Source organism: Leiobunum rupestre, chromosome 5 (genome assembly GCF_980474605.1).
Source record: "Leiobunum rupestre chromosome 5, qqLeiRupe1.1.hap1, whole genome shotgun sequence".
Lineage (NCBI taxonomy): Eukaryota > Metazoa > Arthropoda > Arachnida > Opiliones > Sclerosomatidae > Leiobunum > Leiobunum rupestre.
This window is the reverse complement of record NC_143388.1, coordinates 38,706,250-38,719,800: the sequence shown is the minus strand read 5'-3', so window position 1 is coordinate 38,719,800 and position 13,551 is coordinate 38,706,250. Positions and strand designations below refer to the sequence as shown.

The following is a 13,551-nucleotide window of genomic DNA, read 5'->3' as shown; positions in this document are numbered from 1 at the left end:
CAAATGCATAATTTAATGAAGCAATTCTAATTTTAATACTTATATTTAATGAAATAGGAAAAATCTATTTCTAAAACCCTATTTTGTAACTCAAAAGGAACTTAAAGAAACTGGAAGAGTTTCACATGGAATTGGGATTAGTGAGCAGCCATTATCACGTTACAATATGGTTTTTGTTATGGAACCAATGACAATAAGCTTTAAACTTGGCTTACTTTGATAAAAAACGTCTCTTATTCCCCCAAGAACATGTATATTTATCGAGAATGTACTAGCTCTATTGGACATTTTGGAGGAAGGGCTAACTAAAATCTATGCTTGTTTTACGAAATTAATTAGCGTATTTTTAAAAAAAAAACCATGTATTCTTAACAAATGCATTCATGTTAGGATATGATTTATGGAAAATGTACTTTCATGGGTTAGGGTTAGAAATTTAGTCTTAACTATTTACACTTTACAGGTTTTTAGGTCTAGCTTTAATTTTTTACGTATTGGAAAATGTATTTCAGCGTATTCTTATAAAAAAAACAGTAAGCATCGAATATATTTCCGAATTAATTAATATTTTCATACAATAAACTATAAATTGGCTTATCTTTGATAAAAAAAAACCGTCTCTTATTCCCAAGAACTGGTTTATTTTTCGAGAATGTGCTAGTGCGATTAGATCTAATGGTAGTAAGACGCCCTAACATTTATGCATAGGGGCTCGTGACGTACCGATTCTCACGTGACTTGTTCATTTTTCCGAGCGAGCGCGCGCGTACCATTGATAAGATAGCTGAACTTTGTTTTATTTGACGATACAATCGGAAAGGTTTGTGTAGAAATTCTGTCTTGTCCCATGTTACATTTTCAGCCTTTTGGAGCGTTCATTGTACATACAAAGTAAGAATTTTTCATGAATATTTATTGTATTAGACAGTATTTGAACTTTAAGGCATATTATACTTAGTATATCAAATTTAGGCTTACCAGGTAGGAATCTGAATTAGAGTTAAAAATTAAATTTAGTATTTTGCTTTTTTTTTTAGGCCAAGATTAGCGTAGAAAGTAATTTACTATTTTGTTTTTGTTGTAGAGTATATATTTTAGACAATTAAGTTATTGAAAAAGCGTTTAAAATGAGAATGGTATTTTGAAAACGTTTCTACCGTAAAATTGTAACTTTTTTCACTGTAGTTCGCAAAATGGTATTAATAGTATACTAAAAGTTTTCGTTATCTCAATAAAGAGTCTTAGCATTGGGAATAGTCATTGAAGGTCACGCTGAAAAGTAAGTTATAATAATAATAATAATAATCAGCTAGGCTATTTTATTATATTTAAAATGAAATTTTTAGGCATTCTTTTATATATATATATATTGGAAATGTATTAGACAGAAATTAGGCCTAGTAGGGGTAAGATTAGCGTAGAAATTAAGTTACTATCACGTGACTCGTTCATTTTTCTGTGCACGCGCACGTTTAATAAGATAACTGAACTTTGAGCAATGGATTTTTTTCCACCGGCACTTAAGATATGCCGTCAGTGTAGTCATGGGATTTTTCACTCTTAATAAATACTTTAAAATGTAAAAATAAGACTCGTTATTGAAAAAAACATAACACTTAGCCATTTTTTAGCAATCTTCTACGTAACTCAATTTTCCAAGAGGATTGTTTTCCGTAAACATTTTCAAGTGAGAGCTCGATTTTGATATCGTCAACGTGGTATTTCCAAAACTCTCCTTCGAGTAGCAAAGGGTTTTTTCCAAATACTCAAGTGGGTTAATATGTGTCGTCAATCATTAGAGGCAGTTTAAACTGTCAGAGAGAGACAGCCAATAGAATTTGAGGGTTATTTGAGGTTTAGATCACGTGATGAATTATTCTCAACAAGATAGGAATAAATTAATTTTCCATGCGTCATTTCTCTACGGCGCATTGACGAGTAAAGACCTGCTGACGGATCGCTCAGTCTTTTCTACAGCTCGACAATGGATTTCTACCCGTAAAGTAAGTAAGTAACTATTTTTTTCTTTGTAATAGACTATATTTTTAGACATATTTAAAACAATTTGCATATTGAAAAAAGCGTTTATATTGAGAATTTTAGCGTAGAAATTAAACCATATTGATAAAATTAGGTTTAGTAGACTTAGGGGTAAATGTAGGCTTAGAGAATGTATCATTTGAAACTATAGAACGTATTTGGTCTAGATCAGCTATGGACATCGAAGTGTATCGACTTGAAACTTTTCGTCACTGGAAAAATCCCCACGTTACTAAGGAGCAACTAGCGAAGGCTGGATTCTACTATATTCAGCGGGGCGATGAAGTACGATGTTACAAGTGCCACGGCGTATTAGAAGGATGGGAATCAGGAGACGTACCAGAATGGGAACATGCCAGATTCTTTCCACACTGTCCGTCGAGGGATAATTCACCATCGGAAAAAAAGTACATCTCGCTAGAATGGGACATTCCACCGACGCCAAAAGCAACTACGGTCGCTGACAAATACATCTCACCTGTACCTGAAGAAGAAGAAGAAGACGATACTGCTGCTAAACACTACAAATACGTGAGTTAGAACTTTTAATTAAATTAAGTTGCAGGAGATCGTTTCACCCCATTTAAATGCCTGTAAACTTAACTACTTTAATTTGTTTTAATTGTGTAATGTACAAGATAACCATCTAATGGAATATCTGATAGTACCTACCAACATGTAAAACAAAGTTCTAAAATAAAAAATTAAATGTAAATAACTTGTTTTTATTGCCTAGAGATTAGAAAATTAAGGAGTTCTGAAGCGATAAGCAAACGGGTAAAAATCTAATCTCCAGATATCTGCGCGAGGAAAACTAATTTTGGAGAATGGGGATGGGGGAAAGCAGGGATGTACCCAAAAATGGACCAAAATGGACCAAATGTACCCCAAAAACGACCAAAGTCACCATTTTCGGCCCTATGTACCCCATTTCGGACCAAATGTACCCCAAACTGGACCTTTTAGCTTTATTGTAATGTTAAACTCCCATAGAGATTCCCCTAAAAAGAATAATAAACTGGCGGTCCAATTTTGGGTACATTAATTATTTCGGAGAGATAAAACTAATTCTGGCAAACTGCTGCGATTTATAGCGAATGGGGAAAAAGCCAATTTCTAGCGATTGGGTTCGATAGTATGAGAGATAACAATTATGGTTGTTTTTATTGCCTAGAGATGGGGGAAAGCAACTGGTGATTAGAAGGGGTGAAAGCAATGGGGGAAAGGAGCTGGTGAACGAGAGATAAAGTATCCAGTGAATGGGGTTTGGGGGAAAGCAACCGGTGAACGGGAGAATCTGGTGATTAGAAATTCTGGTGATTGAGATGGGGGAAAGCAACCCGTGAACGAGAATCTGGTGAATAGAAATTCTGGTGATTAGAAATTCTGGTGATTGAGATGGGGGAAAGCAGCTGGTGAACGAAAGAGAGAATCTGGTGATTAGAAATTCTGGTGATTAAGGGAGGAACGAGAATCTGGTGATTAGAAATTCTGGTGATTAGAAATTCTGGTGATTAGAAATTCTGGTGATTGAGATGGGGGCGCGGGTGGGGGAGGAACGGGAGAGGCGCGGGTGAACGGCGGGAGCCAAGCTCTTTGTGTCCCGCTGGTGATTGAGAATGAAATTCTCAATCACCAGCGGGACATCCCCCTCTCTTGACAGCCTAAAAATATAAACGATTAATATAGGAAGATATACTATACATATATATACACAATATATTTGTAATAATGAAAAATGTTTCAGACAAATATTTATTTGCTACTTTGTGCTTAATTATTTTTTCAATGACACAGTTGTTGATCGTAATAATGTCGTTGGGGTGAAGAAATTACACGATTTGCAACTTTCACGAGGAAATCTGCAGTGGCTCATCTAAAATTGTATATCAAACGCGTAGCCGAGGCGAAATAAAGTTTGACCTAGAACAAATTAGTAACAAGCTAACTCTTTCTTGGAACAAGAAGTCTCAATACATTCCTCCAAACTTTCCTCACTCTGGAGCGGTAAATGACGTTTTTGGTCTTGGTATTTCCTGATTAACTTGGGCTGGTTGCTCTTGTTAAACCCAAACCACTCCTCCCATAGAATGAAAAGCGTTGTTCCCAACAAGGGTTCGTTAATTTAAGTCAGTTTTATGGAATATTATTTGCACAAAAGCGTTTGCGTCAAATGTAATTTTTGTGTGAAGGACCGCAGCTGATTCAAATCTCATTGCTTCTTTATATAAACCGCAGAAACCGAGTTTAGCGTATCTTCTATGTAGCCCAGGACAGATACGGTTTGACCCGGAACATTTTCCCTTAAAGATGAAAATTGGTACATAGGTAGTTTTTAACCCCAAAAAAATATACTAAAAGTCCCCACCTCTAGAGCGTGAGCTTCCGTCGCCATCATGGAAAATGGCCGCCAAGCACGCCTGACCACATAAATTTAATGAAAGTGTCCAAAAATGTTAAAAATTGGTACATTTTACATTTAGGGCTTTCTAAATAGTTTTGTAATTTTTTTTGGTGTACAACCAATATTTTGGCCGCCATTTTTGAAAATGGCAGGCTAAAAGGTTTTCCACGTAAACTTTCCACTATATGTTTCAATATGATTGCAAATTGATATATAGTTTCACTAAAGGTATCTGACGGTTACTTCGTTCACCAACTTGGAAAATGGCCGTCTGTAAAATATTATCCTTGTTGATAGCATTCTTATAACTATTGCGAATCACTTTAGGGTTAGATTGTTAGCTTTTAAAATCTGGAAAATGAAAGCCGGTGATACACACACATTTATTTGTAGAAAACATTTTATTAGGAAATGTCCAAAACTGTTTAATTATAATAAGCACGTGATGTTTTCTTTGGATCGTAGGCGCCATTTGGCGATGTATCGTTTTTCATCATTTTGGATTCGAACTGTCGATGGGCTTTCCTTTCTCTCTACAGGCCGGGTGTTTTCATTTAATAGAGAACGGTCTATATCCCCGGGTCCTAGCAGTAAAGGGCCCATGAGGTACTGATTGGGCCCCCTAGGTCAAGGAGGGGGAGAAAGTCAACAATATTTTGAATACGTTAGTGTAGCCCGGGGTCTAAAACATTTACCCCAGGCTCCAATTAACTTAGCACGGTTCATGGGGCTCCTTATAAGAGTACACGGATATTTATAGAGGTACACGGTACTCGACGTTAAAGGGGTTAGCTAGGTTACTGATACGAGTACGAGTTCTAAAGCAGTCTAAAAGGTTTCTTAGAGGAGTCTATAGGAGTACTTCGAAATTTTAGAGTATGGGCGTTATACAATCTAATAAACCGGTTCTAAAGGATCAACTGTGTTTTCTTATAGTGGTACACTGTTATTTTTGGAGATACAAAATCTTTAAGATATCAGTTATTAAATTTAAACCAGAAAAAAAAACATATTTATTCTATCCTGCCATTTTGATCCCACAAATCGATGCAGTGGAGGCAGAGGGCCCGCGTCCCCTCCATGAACAAAAATCCTGGGTGCGCCACTGGATCGTTGTTAGGAAACTGCGCGATATTGTGTATTAATTTTGGTGCGATCCTTTCCCTCGGTGTACGTTAAGTATCGTCGTTTTATACATGATAAAATATATGGAGATACAAAATCTTTAATATACCAGTGATTAAATTTATGGCTTTACGAATTATACGATCAATGCAACTATGTGGGACCCGGTCAAATGTCGTGCTCCCCAACTACTTCCTAATATTTACAAATCGCAAATTATAAATCTCGTCGTCTTCTTCAATCAAATATATCTAAGGGTTACTTCAGCTCATACCAAACATTGCAGAGCAAACGAGACCAGATCTTTTGCAATCGCAGTTTTTAAGGCAAGTCGTTCTACAGTTACACGAAATGAGTGTGAATATGTGTGTGTATGTGTTTTAAAGGCAAACGCTCATTCGCAAAGTGGTAATATCAAAATAATTTAAGCTCACAAAAATTAATATTAATCGTTAGAGGTATATTTAAAACCATATCTTTTGTTTCCATTCTGTTACCGTAAAGAAGTAACTTGCAACTCTTTCCATACTCTCTATAAGTTACTGAAATCAGAAAACGGTTTCTTCCACCAGAATGGTTAGTTAGCAAAGTATTAATCATGTAACGACTAATAGATTTTAAATTTTAATATATACATACATAAACCGGTGTGTTTTAATTTCGAAATGTCTTGCTAGAGAGATGGGCAACGACATTTATTATTATTTGGGATTATAACTGTTTTCACAAAAAAAGAAAGATGTATGTTTCTTGGTACGAGCTGCAGTAACTGATTAATATTTCATTGAAAATTTTAAGAATATTTAAATTGTTTTGAACGTTTCCTAATTAAATGTGTTATATTATTATTATTAAATGTGTTATATTATTATTATTAAATGTGTTATATTATTATTATTAAATGTGTTATATTATTATTATTAAATGTATTATATTATTATTATTAAATGTGTTATATTATTATTATTAAATGTATTATATTATTATTATTAAATGTGTTATATTATTATTATTAAATGTGTTATATTATTATTATTAAATGTGTTATATTATTATTATTAAATGTGTTATATTATTATTATTAAATGTGTTATATTATTATTATTAAATGTGTTATATTATTATTATTAAATGTGTTATATTATTATTATTAAATGTGTTATATTATTATTATTAAATGTGTTATATTATTATTATTAAATGTGTTATATTATTATTATTAAATGTGTTATATTATTATTATTAAATGTGTTATATTATTTATATATACATATACATTTGTATCATCGGTTTTCATTTTCCAGATTTTAAAAGCTAACAATCTAACCCTTAAGTGATTCGACATAGTTATAAGAATGCTATCAACAAGGTGAATATTTTCCAAACGGGCATTTTCTAAGATGGCAAACGAAGTAACCGTCAGATACCTTTAAGATTTTGTAATAGTGTTCTCAGCGTCATAAACAGAAATATACCAAATTTCAAAACAATCGGACTATATCATTCAATTTTGAATGCCGAATTTGGCATTGCAGTCCGCCATTTTCCAAGATGGCGGACGAAATAACGGTCGCAGATCCATAAGATTTTGTAATTATGTTAACACTGCCATAGTGAAACTATATACCAATTTGCAATCATATTGAAACATATAGTGGAAAGTTACGTCGAAAACCTTTTTGCCGGCCATTTTTAAAAATGGCGGCCAAAATAACGGTTGTACACCAATAAAATTTACAATACTATTCAGAAAGCCCTAAATGTATAATTTACCAATTTTGTACATTTTTGGACACTTTCATTGAATTTATGACGTCAGGCGTGCTTGGCGGCCATTTTCCAAGATGGCGACAGAAGCTCACGCTCTAGAGGTAGGGACTTTGAGTATATTTTTTTTGGGTCAAAAACCACCTATGTACCAATTTTCATCTTTAAGGGAAAATGTTCCGGGTCCAGCCCTTTTTTAGTCTATCTGTCCTGGGCTAATGAAGGAGATTTAATAAACCGAAAAGAACCGGGGAGTAGTAAGATCGTGCTCTTACAATTAACATTATAAAAATCGACAAAGCTTTTGCTAATTAATCTCAGATTTATCATTTTTGTTGATGCCCAACTTATTTTGTCATAAGAATGTCCAATGTTTCTGGAACGTCTTTCTTCCCACCATTAGTGATGTCGTAAGAAGGATAAAAATAGCATTCGCAAATCATTATGTGACAATTATTTTTCGTTCTTAATTTTTGTGTTCGTTTCTTTCTCTAAAGCACTCTTTGTTTATTGCTTCATCTATGGTTCTTTTGAAACACAAAATATAATTTTTGGCTAATACATTCTGTGATAACAATGTTGTCCACAAAATACACTTTTAGTCGGCTCTTTAGGTGCTTGTAAATCCACATTTTGTCGTCTGTAAAGACAGTTAAATAAAATTTAACACTATTCATCCTTCGCAACAAATATTTATAATACCATCAATAATTAAGGTAGGACTTAATTTTTTGTTGTAATTCTGTCATGGAAAACTGGCCTCTTCTTTTTGGTCGTCCAAGCTTTCGGGTGGAAAGTTTTTTTTTTCAAAATAGACAGTAGCATTTAATATGGTACCTTCCTTCTGCCGCAACTAAGTCCATGCATGATATTGATCGTCTATGAACTTCAGTTCCCCATTCACCACCATTCTTTTTCATTTGTTGTCGATTGAAGATTTCATTTCACGAGAAGAATCCAGAAGCACGGAGTTCTTTTTCGCCTTTTTCCCAGATTGACATGTCTTGGCACAATATATACAATCTTCTTTGAACTTAAAATCTGGCTTAACCGTCCTAGTTGCCACTGATGTAACCAATGTTAATTATTCGTTCCCATTTTTAAATATAGCTCTATGCTATCCTTTCTGGTATAATAAAGGTTTCTGCACCTGGTATCGATTGCGTTCCCTCATTGATATATAATGAACTTTGTTGGTTTCAACAGTCGGGAAAAATCATATCTTCTAGCAGTTTTTTAATCGCACTTGAGTTAAGATACATACTCATTAAAGCATATGCCAGATCTGGAGTCGTTTTATGATAACGACCAAAGAAGTTATCTCTTCTTCCAGGCCAGAAGCGGCGCTCTACCCACGGCCCGTCAGTTCACTAATATTATTGGTGCCGAACCTGATTGCTCGTTGTACGGGTCAACGTGCAAGCCGTGTTTCACCTCGTAAAGGTTTGCCCGTCGTACGTGAAATATCGCTTTCCAATAGAATTGGATCGTTCGAGTGAAGTTGAATTCCAGGAGCGCCTTAGTTTTCACTCAAAGGCGGAGTTAGACTGGGCTGGGATAAATTCAACCAAGATCATTTTGTTCCAGTGGAATAAAGTCCGCGCCAATAAAACACCCTCGAGTTAATATAATCTCTATGAAGTTTTATTCTTTGTAATGCTCTTATTGTTTCAGTAACTATTGTCATTAATATGTTCTAATGTTTTATCATTTTATCGAAATTAGTGTAAAATTGTATTTTATTATTTTGATTTCTAATGTAACGGTCTTTAAGACTTATCCGTAATAAAAAAGTACAATGTAATTATAGATGGCAATTAAAACAGTCATTCATTCTTAGGATCACTTCAAGTTAAACTGGCCCTAATAATAGTTTCAATTCCTTCTTTTTCACATTTACTATCTCTTCGTTCGATTATTAACTAGCACACGTTGGGATATTCATTAAAATCAGTACTATCACTAAGACTTTAATAACAGGCCAACAGTTGGCTAAACTAAACTTCCAAACAAACACATTTAAACATAACGATATTTTGGGCAGCTTCTTTCGCCCTTCACAAAGTTTAAAGTAGGTCAAACAAGCCCCAAATGAAAAAGCAGGAAACTTATTATTTGAAACAAAAGATGTTATCACGTTTCGCCTATTCCCAATTTACTACATTGGAAATTCTTTCATTCGCGTTCCCCCTTTTTACTGAGGCTTTTATTGCCCTATCGTTTTTAAAGGCGGTTCACATGGCAGCTTTTTACCTCTCCGAGTGGACATAGTCACCTAGGAGGGGTTTTACAATCACCCCGTGTCTGTCGGTGGGGGTGTCTGTCTGTCGGAACAAAGTGTAATTGCTGCGTACGCAGTCTCTTAGAATTAGGGAAAAGGTTTTACCAAAAGCGCCCTCTTTTTGTCATTGGGTGTATTATAATTTTCTTTGGCGAATTGTGATTGTACGTAAAGAATCTTTGACGTTTGGGACGAACCGAGTGCTGAGGGTTACGGTAAACGTCTCAACGTCCAAATGGCAGGGTTTCCACCAAATGTTCACAGTTAACGTTATAGTATCATTTTGCGATCGCATCGGGTGGGTTTCGAACCCGAGCCCTTCTGAATAACAGGCGAGTGTTTTAACACAGAACCACCGATACACGTTACGGTTTATTGAAAATTGTACGTATGAAGTTTTAAAGGTTAAATCTTGTTTTAGCGCAGTCAGCAGAGATAAGAGGGTTAAGGGGTGGAACCCGTGGGTAGTCCACGTAGTTACTTTTTGTCCATCGGTACTTTTGAACCGTTAAGGGTCATTTATGAATACAATTTCAAGTGATATACAACGCGCTTTTTTCTTTTTGTTTACGTGTTTTCTTATCGGCTTTAAATGGGTGATACATTTTCATTTATGTGGTTAAGTTGGTTTTATATTTGGAAATATGCGCTGTTGTTTAGCCTTCACTATTCAGTTAAAGTTTTTTGTGTGCGTTATAAGCCGGGAATTGTTAACGGTAAGGTGTTTTTGGTTTTTTCTATTACTAATTTCATTACCGTGGGTATATGGATTGACATTTTCTTGAATTATAAGTATTTAATTACCTTGTTGTTTGATTGGGTTATTATTATATATTTTTATTGCATATTTCTCTTAATACAACATTGTTTATTACTTTGGGTATTTTGATTGATTTTTACTTGATTCCTAAGTATTTAAATTACCTTGTTACTTAGTGGGGTTATTATTATATATTTTTGTATTCGTTATTTTTCTTGTTTGTTGATAATGTGGGGGAGAATTCATGTCTACGATTTTTTATTTGCATTGATTTTCATCGGCTTCGTTGGGTTGTCGTCATGAGCCCACGCAGTTTCTTAGTGCTTTCAATTATAGTTTTCATTTTCACCTTACCTTTTGTTTTTTTTTAATTATTTTAGACCTATAATACAATGGGTTGGTTTTTCGCTATAAAATAGATTCTTGCACGTAAAATTTTACGTTTCGTGAGCGTTATAATAATTTTAAATTTTGTATTTTCTATTTCTCATTTTGTTGCTTTGGTAATTTAAAAACGTTTTGGGTCTAAATTTGGGTTTTTTGTTCTATTGATATTGGAAATTTGTTTAATGCAATAACATTTGTAATATTTATAATTAAAATAAAAAATACTCTCCTGGTTGGAATATCACCTGGATAACATTTTTTGAGGACGCTTTTGATGGCGAAATATCATTGAGTACCGTGTCAAGTAGTTAATACACCCAAAGGGCAAATTCTTCCGAAGAGAGGTACATTTTGGTAAGCTTGCCTACTTGTTTTTGTTTATTGTTTTCTGGTGGTGCTTGTATAAATATATTTTATCGCTCTTTAAGACCTGAAATAAATCCTGTTAACACTGGGCAGCATTTGTAGGTTAGGTCTAGAAAACCTAGAATCACAGTTGCTGTTTGGACGCTTCTTAAGAGAAAGAGTTTTAGTTGCCAAACTCAGTGACGATATCCAATGCCCAGTGATACAATATATAACATTTCATAGAAAAAGAAGTAAATATGAGTTTCAACGTTGTACGAAGAGTCTTCTACAAAAGGGTTTATACGGATAAAAACGAAAAACAATTTTAAAGTTAATTTGTTTTAAGTTTTCATGTACGGAACCAGCATTATTTTCTCAAATTCATAGCACAATTTGCATGAAAGTTGATAAAATCAAGATGGCGCTTCATCTTAATGTGGGTCATTTTAGAAAGGTAGATCAAAGGGAGCAAATTTATGTATCGTTATATTCTGGCTTACATTTTTTCCTTTTGAGTATAGACAGTTCCCTTATGAAGATTTTCTTGGGTTTTCTAAAGGAAATTTAAATATAAATTTTTAAAGAATTCCTTTAGATTTTTCTAAAGAATATTTCGGAATATTGGCCCCTTTTTCTAAAGAAAAATATTGGGTTTTCCTATAGAATTTTATAAAGTCTTTCTCTATAAATACCCATACATTTTTCTAAAGAAAAATATTGGGTTTTCCTATAGAATTGTATAAAGTTTTTCTCTATAAATACCCATACATTTTTCTAAAGAATATCTTTAGAAATATTAGTGTACACGCTCTCGCTGCGCCCTCCCTTAGCTATTGCCCCCCTTTGGGTTATCTCCCCCCTTAGCTCTGCCCCCTCTAAGGTCTCGCCCCTTCTACGCTGGATGGTATTATTGATTACAATTTTGTAACACAGTTACCATTGTACAATTCAAGTATATTTTTTTAAGTATGCGAATGAATTGCACCCTCTGCCAGGTTTTAACAAATAATTTATTCTGCATCATGATTAGACAGTGCTTTAACACGTACGACTATTATAATTTATCTACTTGGAATTTACAATGTTTCTCAATTTTGTTTATTCAAGTAGTCGAATAATAATATTTATTGTCACAATAAAATAGCTAACAACTAATTAAAAAATTAATTTCAAATTAATATTGATTTTAAATTAAAATTGTGGATTTCCTATCTAGTTTTAAAAAATCTATTTTTGCTCGCTGCTTTCCAGAGGTCAATAAAACCATTCGATTTAGAACAACCCACAAAAATGGTTACTATTAAGGTTGTACACATTAGTCCGGCCGGAATGACATCAGTCCAGATAACTGCTCTCATAACGCCCTACGGTGGCCGAATAAAATTATAATTATTAAAACTGTCATCCTTTGTACTTTCAGCTTACACGAATATCGTAACATGTTATTGACAGCATTTTTTAATGTAGTCGAACTCCGTTCGATTTAACTGGTAATTATTAACTCTTTCGAATGTCGTTCGTGAAGTTTGAATATGAGGATGCCTGACCAACAATTTTACACCCAACCCCTGGTAAAGAAGCAAACCACCCCGATCGCATTCGACACACAGTATTACATATATTTTTAATGTACTGTACCGTCGAGAATGAGCTGTTTTTTTTATAAAATTCACTGTTGGTTATTATTGCTCTTTTAATAATTTAATTTTCTAAGTGACTGAAATAGAACTCTTAATTGACTAAATGATTGAGAAATCATAACCTGACTTTTTCTTTATCGGAAAATTACTTTTAAGTTTTTAATCCCGAGTCCGGTAAATGTTTTGAAGGCGTGGGTGATTGGGAAACCTTTATTTCTAGTGAATGAGGAGCGCTTTTGTATCAAATAACTTTATGGTGGCTTTAATGCGCCTATTAGCTTTATAGAGAGGGTAATTTTAAATGTTTTCCAAATTTAAATTTACTAGTGCAAAAGTCGGCTTTGTTTAATGGATGTCGCTAGCGTTAAAATCAAAAAGGCGTTACTAACAGGTCCCCTCGCGTTATTTGGATCGTTTTTAATTGGTAAATAACATTAATTACAACAATTACAATATAATTTACGTGGGATATTTAATTTAGGTTAAAGTCCATTAAATAGAGTATAGGTCGTCTAACTATCATGCTCTACAATGGTTCTCTGACGACGATATCATTTAGCTATTTTAATTTAAGCTTACTTTACCATAATAGCAGGTGCCTTTCATAATACAAGTGGCAATGATAGAGCCGACAGTGGCTTTAAAAAATATAGTTTGGCTTATTTCTCCTGGAAAGTCAGTAACATCTTGTTAAAGATAATCTTCGTTTGAAAGTATCAGCCCTAATTACAAGATTTACTGCTTAACGGATTTTCAACTTACGAATATTAGGGTACACCCCCAATATGGCAAAGCAGTA

General features: G+C 34.0%; 1 protein-coding gene across 2 annotated transcripts; it reads left to right on the top strand.

Moving 5' to 3' along the window:
• Positions 1-1,922: 1,922 nt before the first annotated feature.
• Positions 1,923-2,598, top strand: LOC149944414 (death-associated inhibitor of apoptosis 2-like). 2 transcript variants are annotated; one of them, XM_090175914.1, is made up of 2 exons: positions 1,923-2,003; positions 2,208-2,598. In XM_090175914.1, the coding sequence occupies exon 2, from the start codon at positions 2,215-2,217 to the stop codon at positions 2,578-2,580; it is 366 nt and encodes a 121-aa protein (XP_090032040.1). In that variant the 5' UTR covers positions 1,923-2,003; positions 2,208-2,214; the 3' UTR covers positions 2,581-2,598. The 2 variants fall into 2 exon arrangements, with proteins under 2 accessions (XP_090032040.1, XP_090032039.1); XM_090175913.1 differs by having other exon boundaries at positions 1,923-2,007.
• Positions 2,599-13,551: the final 10,953 nt, after the last annotated feature.